Source organism: Vespa crabro, chromosome 15, assembly GCF_910589235.1.
Source record: "Vespa crabro chromosome 15, iyVesCrab1.2, whole genome shotgun sequence".
Classification (NCBI taxonomy): Eukaryota; Metazoa; Arthropoda; class Insecta; order Hymenoptera; family Vespidae; genus Vespa; species Vespa crabro.
In genome coordinates this window covers 3,110,615-3,120,614 of record NC_060969.1, presented here as the reverse complement: position 1 = coordinate 3,120,614, position 10,000 = coordinate 3,110,615, and the positions used below count along the sequence as shown (strand labels likewise).

Below are 10,000 nucleotides of genomic sequence, written 5' to 3'. Positions count from 1 at the left end.
TGAGACACCTTGTACACATATACATATATATATATACACGTTTGGAGACATAGTTAATGTTTTGATATCTAGGACGTGCTACTTTACCAGTTAGAGTCTCATCTTTCCTCTCAACGTGACGTTGTTCGGTTGATGCCAGAACACCGTTTCGTGGCTTCTCGACGTCATTGAACAAATGTGTAATCCTGGTATATACGAGATCATGGGGACTATGCAAATAAAAGGACTCCATGTCCTTTGGTTTTTGTGGCTCGTTTATGTACGCACTCATTGGATTTATATAAATTCCATCTCTTGGTCTTGATCCGGGTGGATGTAAAAAAAATGGCTCTTGAAACATGCCACAGCCACGTAGGGAACACTATAATTAAATGTATTAATAATAATGGTCATTTACAGTTTTTAAATCATTTTACAGATCGATCGTTTTACTTCCACTCTCTTGACTTTCTTGGATGATTTTCTTTTTTTACGTTGTAACCAGAAAAAAAAAAAAAAGAAAAAAGAAACAAGCTTGTGATCTGAATAATTTGATAATAAAATTTACAAGGGGGAAAAAAAAAAAGATAATTAATTTAAAATGAATTTTTTTTTTTTTTAAATCGTCCATTGGAACGCTTTCTATTTTTTTCTTTTTTCTTTTTTTCTTTTTTTTGTTTTAATATTAAAAAAAAAAGAAAATGTATCATTCATACTACGATCGAGTTCGTAGTTTCTCTGTCATTAAGATTGGAAGATTTTTTTTCTTATTAATAATTTTAACGAAAATAATATTGCAAATTGAATAATTAATAAATAAAATTGGTTACGCATATGAATTAGATTAATTTTTTTTTTTTTTTTTTACTACTCGGAAAAAAACAAGGCTACGCTTATCAGCTTAGCTTTTTAATATTATCCTATTCGATATGTAAATAGATAAGATAAATAAAAAGTGTTTTCTCAATTAGCGTTTGAATATTATTGTATAATTACTTTCTCGACGGAGCTCGCCATACAGCTACAAGTTGTTACATCGCTCATATTTTCCGAATAATCCGAGCCTGAACGATCCCTCGACATCTTCTTGGAGACATTGGTACGACCCTTATTGGTCTCCTGTAATCAAATTATCGTTATAAATTAATTCGATCAGTTAATGAAATCTAATTGATTTCAATATTTTCTTTTTTTTTTTTTTCTTTTATTTCAAATCTCTATTACAATTAATTATTTCTTAATTATTTCCAATGGTTATTACTCCTTTGCAGAATGAGAGCGAAGAGAATTTAAAACAATTGGGTGATTTAAAAAAGAAAAAGAAAAAAAAAAATCAATTAGTCTCCTTCGTCTAATAATAATCTTTTTTTTCTTTTTTTTTTTTTTTCTTTTTTTTTTTTAACGACGGAACATTTTCTATTTCGATTTTAATTGTGTTTCGATAAATGTTCTCGTTAAAATAAAGTCTCGTTATAAATTTTCGATCGATTATAGCACGAATTATGAAACACTACGTGTGAGATGGAAAACGATTAGTTTCATTCGTCGAATCTGAAAGTCACGTAATCGGAATAATGCTTCGTGGACAGAAGCTTTGTCGATGAAGTAACACACATGAGGACGACAACGACAACGACAACGACAATGATGATGATGATGAAGAAGAAGAAGAAGATAAAGAAAAGAAAGAATGGCTTCCGTAATTTCGTTGTTACGTAAACGAGACACCTGCCTTTTGTGATCTAATTCGATCGATCGTTAACATCTCGCTAGCACCAGCTAATTCTTCCTCAAGTTTACTCAACTCGCGTCCATTATTTTCTTTTCTTTTCCTTTTTTTTTTTTTTTTTCTTTTTTTTCATACATATTCTTGCGCAATAAAGGGAGCCATTTTATCCTTTCCATTCCTTTCCTTTCCTTTCCTTTCCTTTCCTTTCCTTTCTTTACTTTACTTTTTCTTTTCTTTCTTTTCTTTTTTCCTTCTTTTTGTTTCTCAGATTGAAAACGATGATTTGGCGAATAACTGTAGCAAACTACATATACTGTTATTACTGTCATCGTCGTAACTGTTTCGACAACGTTTCTTTACAATTTATCGAGAAGCAAATATAGTTTCTTTACGAAACTGTGCGAAAATTCAATTTTTCATTTATCCATTATTATACCTACAGAACGGATATATATATATATATATATATATATATATATATATATATATATAAATAAATTAATATTTTATTTAATAAAAACATTGATTCGATATATTTTTAGATATATCCTAATAATTTTTTTTCGATATTTAGAAAAGCTTTGTAATGATTTCGAAATTATTTTAAGAACATATATATATATATATATAAATTAATATTTTCTTTAATAAAAACATTGATTCGATATATTCTTAGATATATCCCAATAATTCTTTTTCGATATTTAGAAAAGCTTTGTAATGATTTCAAAATTATTTTAAAAACATATATATATATATATATATTTTTTATTTTTGCCCTTCTTTAATACCCGGAGGATAAATTTTAATCACAAATTTCGCGAAATATTTTATTAATTATTTCAATGATTCATGTACTGAGAGAAGAAATTATTTGTATTTACATTTTAATTATGCAAAATGATGTCCTATCATGTATATTCTAAATATTTCTAACAGATACATTTTCCTTTTTTTTTTTTTTTACCATCCCTCAAATATATTATATTATAAAAAAATTAATATTTTCTTTAATAAAAACATTTATTCGATGTATTCTTAAATATATTCTAATAATTCTTTTTTCGATACTTAGAAAGGCTTCGTAATGTTTACGAAATTATTTTAAAAACATTTGATACACGTAAAAACTTTTGATAGAATTCGTATTAATCATTAATAATCGTATATTTCATAATAATAATATGACACATATGAACTTTGGATAATTTAAAAAGATATACGGAAAAAAAGGATCAAGAAAAAGAAATAAAGAAAAGAAAGCTAATGAGGATACATCGATGATTATATTTAATTATAATTAAACGGAGATAAGGTACTCACCGTTTATTCGCTTAGTGCATATAATTCAAAGATCTAGGATTTGTTTGCGATTAATCGCGAGAGAGAAAAAAAAAAGAATTCAATTATATCCTCGAATTACAAAAATGCAAACGAAAAAGCAAGGAATCGAAAGAAGCGAATCGCTATGGCGCGTTAACGACATCACACGCGTGTCGAGTACTGAACGCTTTCGCGCGTTTAAGCAATTATTCGCAATGCTCTTTGCTAGGAGAACTTTCTATTAGGGAGGAGGCCATTAGAGAATTTGAATACTGACCGTCTTATTGCGAGCATTAGGAGAATGATGGTTGGTGCATGCATGGATTTTAACATCGTAATAATCAATTTTTTTTCTTTTTTTCTTTCTTCATTCTTTTTTTCCTTTTTCCTTACCATAAATTCAATTTCGAGCGTGAAATAAGCACCAGTACGTATACTCGTTTATCTTTCTCTACTTTTCCTTTTTCTCTCTCTCTCTCTCTCTCTGTCTATTCTTTCTATTAATTTTTCTATTACTTCGTTATTTTTTCTCGTTCTTCCTTTTTTTTCCTTTTTTCTTTCTAAAGAAAATTTTTTAAATTCTATAAAAATTAAAATCCCCCACGGGATCTTAATGACTCATCAAGCTTATAGTACACTAATGCGAATTAATAAATACGCATGAGTGGAGGAGACAATGGAGAGATTTTTTTTGTAATTTTTTTCGAAGTGAAGAATTTAATTATTATTATTATTTTTTTTTTTTTTTTTTTTTTTTTTAAATAACGAATAATAGAAAGATCTATTTCAAGTACATCTGATGCAGATGTTGTAAATTTTTGGAAACAAAAAAAAGATATATATATATATATATATATATATATATATATATATATATATAAAGAAGAAGAAAAAAGAAAAAACAAAAAAGAGAAAGAGAAAAAAAACAAAATACTACAGAACAGAAAACTTATCACGAAACTAACAGATCGTATTATTTCTTATTCCGCGAAAGTGGTCTCGAATGGGCAAAGAGGAAGAAGATGCACGATAATAAATACTATTTATCTACGTGACAGAAGAGAAATTCACATTGGGATTTACCGTCCCGTTTGCGTCTCCTAAGTCTGTTAAACTCTTAAAAGGCAATAAATGCGATGTGCGTGGTTTATACACAACGAAGAGAGTCACGTCTCTCGTACGTTCTTTTACAATTGTGATTTTTTTTCTTCTTCTTCTTTTCTTTTCTTTTCTTTTTTTTTCTCTTTTTTGTTTTTTTCTTTTTAACTCATGTAAACTCGTGTGGCCAGTCAAAGGGAACGACTATGAGAAGTCTCTAGACACGCGAAACATTCACGTTAGCCTAACAACTACAACGACGACGATAACGACGACGACGATAACGACGACGACGAGTACGATGACTACGATGACTATGACGACGATTATGAGTTAGATTTTTCTCTTTTAATAGACAAGAAACATGTGTACGTAGTATAGGACGGTTTAAAACTTCTTAAGTCATTTTAATAAACAATTTTTCTAGAGACTCCAAAAAAATATTCCTTTCAACTTCCACGTGGCGTTTTACAATTTGGACAAATAAAAGTAAAAAAGAAAAAAAAAAGAAAAGAAAAGAAAAGAAATGAAAGAAACGATTAATCTGCAAAACTTCACAGGAAAGAATAATTAATCGATGATTGAATAAAATCATATTTAGAAAGATCTTTTAAATCAACCTGTAGACAGAATAAAACTCGAAGAAGCTACAACGACTCTATCGTTGTTTTTTTTTTGAATAACAAACGACTAAGTAGTGCATTGTAATGATAATGAGGTACTGTTTAATAATTAAAAAGATAATTTATTTTCATCATGACGATGAATAAGCTTCTTTCAATATACTACCAATGACAACGTTCTATCGTTGCATTTCTATGAAATCATCGTCGACGAAGTTTCCCTCGAAATTTATTTGTATTACTTGGATCGATCGATTCAAAAAAAAAAAAAAAAAAAAAGAAAAGGAAAAGAAAAAATGTCGACAAATTTCAACTTTCGTTCAAATAAAAATAAATAAATAAATAAACATTAATAATATTATTTACATGCCAAGCTAATAAATTCGATGAATATATATATATATATATATATAGTTTTCTTCTTTGATAAACAAAATTTAACGATTAAACACTATAAAAATGCGATAACAAAATTATTCCATCCATAACGATATCTTCTATAATCGAAAAAAAAAAAATATATCTATCTATCTTTTTATATAATTTTATCTCGTCTTGGACGATTTAACTTAACGGAAGGGGAATAATTTTCTCGGACCTTTCGAATCGAATCGAATCGAATCGTATCGTATCGTATCGAATCGAATCGAATCGAATCGCATCGAAACGAAACGATATTGATTTTTAAATAAAAATTTAATGCAGAGAGATCGTCGAAATGTCATATATGAAACTAATATAAAATTTATAAAACGAGTTTAAAATTAGTAAGATCTCTCTCTTTCTTTCTCTCTCTCTCTCTTTCTTTCTCTCTCGAAGAGTCAATAAACTTTACGTTATGGTTTAACGAGGTGGGTATACATAGTCGTTTCGTACGAACGGCACTTCGGAAAATATTATCCATTCGATTCCTTTCTCCGTACTTTGTGTATCCTGTTGCATCATATATATATATATATATATATATATATATATATATATATATAAATATATAAATATATATATGTATATATATATATATGTATATATATATACACATACTGAGTACGTATATATAAACATAAATACATACATACATATATAAAAGCGACATGGTTTTTGCTCAACTAGGTGAAGGACGGATCGACGAATTATCGTCATATGTATTTTATGACGAGAAGTATAAAAGGAGAAAAAGAATAAAAGGATAAGAGTAAAAATAGAGTCGTCTCTGTGTAATTCGTATGCACCGATGCAGGACATTACCTATGCTTTACTGTCTCTTTAAACTTTTAAACGAAAGTAAACCAAGGAAGAAAGAAAGGAAAATTGCATTTTCCTTCATTGTTAACGGGAATTTAAAAGTAAAAAAAAAAAAAAAAAAAAAGTACAAGAAAAAGAAAAAGTAAACGAAAAAAGAAGAACAAAAAAGAAAGAGAGAGAGATTAGTTGACATCGATTAGGTTCTAATACGACAGATTTTTTTTTCCTTTTTTATTCAAATATTTTCAATTATTCGCTTCGCTCGAAAAAAGTTAAATAAACGTGTTCGAATAAAGTAGTTGACGAGTGAACAAAGAAGCAAAAAAGAAAAGATTAAAAAATAAAAAATAAAAAAGATAAAAAGAAAATAAAGAAAAATTAAAAAAGAAAACTTAGAAAGCAGTTGATATTTATGATTGTACGTAGGTATTATATATATACATATATATATATATATATATGACGTTATATTAGCGTTTGTTACACTCTCAGCTCATAATATAAAAGCTCATCGATCATTTTATCTATTTTATATGTATTTGTATTTATATATTTTTCAATTTATTTTACCTACTAAATCTAATACGTTTTAGAAATAGGAGAGAGAGAGAGAGAGAGAGAGAGAGAGAGAGAAAAAGAGAGAGAGAGAGGAGAAAGTGCTAGTTCGTTTGTTACCTCAATGCATTAATTCGTGATAAATAAAAAAGAATCAAATAAATTATGATTAGTTGAAATCTAATTGCAAATAGAGTTGGTCGAAATCCTGAGATAAATAGAGGAAAAGAGAAAGAGAGAAAGAGAGATAGAGAAAGAAAGAGAAAGAGAAGAAAAGAGAAAGAGAGAAAGAGAAAGAAGGAGAGAGAGAGAGAGAGAGAGAGAGAGAGAGAGAGAGAGAGAGAGAAACTAAACCTTCTAAACCGTTGCTAATCACGAGTCGCTGATCAAGTATCACGATCATCGACTCGTCGTAGAGTACAGTAAAGGCAATTAGAAGATTAGAAGAGTGAATCAGGCTAATGCAGGCGTATACACATCACGTATCACACAGACAGATATGTTCATTAAAACTTGAATATAAATTTATGTATATAAAGAGAACGAATTGAACGATATTTCATTTGAAAAAGTTTAACGACTCCCAATAATGAATTTTTCTTTTTATTTGATAATATTTCTTAAGGGAGGAGTTAAGGGCAGCCGATGGAGAGGTAGAGAGGTGGGGGTAGTTGGGGGGAAGATTGGGCGGAGGAGAAAGGAACAAGCAAAAATTTCTAGGCAATCTTAAAAAAAAATCGATTATCTACTTCTACTCTTTCTCGTAACTTTTATTTTTTACACGTTAATTTCTTTTCTTTTCTTTTTTCTTTTTTTTTTTTTTTCAGATTGCAAAACCAAGAGTCTAGAAATCTTTTCTAGAGTTTGTAAAGAATAAGAAAAAAAAAAAAAAAAAAAAAAAAAAAAAAATTGTAAATAAAACCCCTCTAAAGGGATTCAAAAAAGAAAAGAAAGAAAGAAAGAAAAAAAAGAAAGAGAGAAAAGAAAAGGGAAAAAGAGAAATTTTGTAATTAATTTCTAACGTCGTTTAATAAATTTTGACACCATTGCGTATATTCGAACAATAATAATAATAATAATAATAATAATAATAATAATAATAATAATAATAATGAATATAATAATAGTAGGAAACAATAATCTTTCAATCGATATCGTAAATCATAATGTAAATGAATAAATAATCGTGACACATCCTTTTAAGCTCGTTGAAACTTTCCGATGATTTATCATCGTTCATCTCAGAAAGAGATTAGTATTATCTGTTAACATCCTCCGGGTATATATTAATCTTGATATGTATCTTCTTTTATTATTTACGACCTCATTTATCTTACAAACTACTTCTTTTTTGGATCGTATAACTGACCAATGCAAGGACGATAGGAAAGCACAACTATTTTATTATCGTTCGTTTCATTCCCACGGCATCGTGAAATAAATGGAACAGAAATGATCTTTCATACGTTTTGAATTCTTCTTCTATGCCTCGCGAAAATCAAGCGTATCCGAGCCACGGAGAATATTTTTCCATTCTCATTGTCTCTATTTTTTTTTTTTTCTTTCTTTCTTTCTTTCTTTCTTTTTTTTCATCCTATTTCTACTTTTGAGACAAGTCCCCCTTTTCTTTCCCGTATAACTTTTTATAAGCCGGATATCATCGTAAATTTAATTCGAACAATTTTATCACTTCTTTCATTCAGATATATTAATATCTTACAATTGTAAGATAATAAGACGAATTATTGTTTATGAACGAACGATAATTTAGATAGTTTCAAAGTTCTCGATTTTTTTTTTTTTTTTTTTTTTCGTTATGATTTGTTAAGATTAAAATTTAAATAACAATGAAATCATCGATCGAAGATTGACTTCTTTTCCTTTTTTTTTTTTTCTTTTTTCTTTTTTTTCCCCCCAACCGCCCTTAAACTTTAAACCATTTAAATATTTAATTGACATTGGGAGAAAATTGTTCTCTAATGAAAAAAAGAACCAAAAAAAAAAAAAGAAGAAAGAAAAAAGAAAAAAAAAGAGAAAAGATATGGAAAAGATAACGAACGAACTAACAAATTAGAAAAAAAAAAAAACACCATGAAAAAAGGGAATTTACTTACGTGCACACCCATGCAAAAATTGATGTCTCTCTCTCTCTCTCTCTCTCTTTTTCTTGCTCCTTGTCTATGTCAGCAGTCGAAACAAATAAAATTCTCTCTCTCTCTCTCTCTCTCTCTCTCTCTCTCTCTCTCTCTCTCTCTCTCTCTCTCTCTCTCTCTCTCTCTCTAAGGAAAATAATTTCTCGGACTCTCGATTTTTCTAATTCGTCCAACTAATCTCAAAGGAGATATTAGAACGTCCCAGATCGAAGAGAAACGAGCCAATCGAGGTCGATCGAACTATTCATCCTCTCTTTCTTTCTTTCTCTTTTTCTCTCTCTCTCTCTCTCTCTTTCTCTATCTATCTATCTATCTATCTATCTATCTATCTATCTCTCTTTTAGAACACCAGATTCTCACATAAAACCTGCGTTACGAGAACTGGCTCGGTCGAGGCTTCTCGAGAACAAAGCACACCTACGTGACCCGTGGCGGAATCACACGCGAGTTGGCACGACTAGGGACCTCTGTGTCATGTCATCTGACTTTTGAAAAAAATCGACTGCCTTTATAAAAACCAAAAAAAAAAAAAAAGAAAGAAAGAAAGAAAGAAAGAAAGAAAAGAGAAAAACAAACCAATACCGAAGAAAACTCAACACACCGAAGGTATCTTAAGCGTTCGAACAGAAGAAAAAAATCAAAAGATTGAAGAAAAAGAAAAGAAAAGGAAAAAAAAAGAAACGGACACACACACACGCACACACACAATAATAATAATAATAATAATAATGATACAAAAAATTCCGACGAAACAAACGATCGCGAGCACAGGTGATTGACCTCTCTCTTGTTCGAGGAAAGAAAAAAATTAAAGAAAAGAAAAAAAAAGGGGAAAAAAAAAGACAAAAGAAAAAAAAAAGAAAAAAAAAATAAAAAAAAAGAAAAAATAAAAGAACAGGATAAAATGAAGGAAGAAAAAAGGGGGGGAGGGGGAGGGGAAATAAGAAGAAGAAGAAGAGAAATAACCAGAAGAAAAAAATGAAAAAAATGAAAAAAATGAAAAAAGTAAAGAGATAAAACGACACCAATGACTACGACGATCAACGGTGATCTCGCGGACAACGAACTCGAGCAACCGGCAACCGAATGCAGGAAGCGGTAGACCAGGACTCTGAGAGTCCACCTGCTCGCTAGTCGACCAACTGGTTGTGGTATATTCTGTATGCGCACCTTTGGTAGGGATTACTACTACTACTACTACTACTACTACTGACTACTACTACTACTACTCCTTTGCCTGCCACCACGCTACCTGATTCTCCACCTCCTCTCCTTCTCTCTTCACCTGATATTGTTCA

At 29.6% G+C, this 10,000-nt stretch overlaps 1 protein-coding gene and 1 long non-coding RNA gene across 3 annotated transcripts in view; one reads left to right on the top strand and one right to left on the bottom strand.

Moving 5' to 3' along the window:
* LOC124429637 (putative mediator of RNA polymerase II transcription subunit 26) overlaps positions 1-8,738 on the bottom strand; it is a 23,930-nt gene extending 15,192 nt beyond the window's left edge. The window contains exons 1-3 of one of the 2 annotated variants that reach the window (XR_006943501.1): positions 8,664-8,738; positions 976-1,098; positions 88-361 (exon numbers count right to left, since the gene is read on the bottom strand). Coding sequence is in view for 1 of the 2 variants with exons in the window: in XM_046975185.1 (XP_046831141.1) it covers positions 88-361; positions 976-1,098; positions 8,664-8,675 (409 nt within the window). In the remaining variant the exon portion in view is untranslated. The remainder of the gene's footprint in view (positions 1-87; positions 362-975; positions 1,099-8,663) is intronic. The other variant, XM_046975185.1, reaches the window with a different exon arrangement.
* Positions 1-9,293, top strand: part of LOC124429640 — an 18,057-nt gene extending 8,764 nt beyond the window's left edge. Inside the window, exon 2 of the long non-coding RNA XR_006943502.1 lies at positions 9,047-9,293. This is a non-coding gene — a long non-coding RNA (uncharacterized LOC124429640). The remainder of the gene's footprint in view (positions 1-9,046) is intronic.
* Positions 9,294-10,000: the final 707 nt, after the last annotated feature.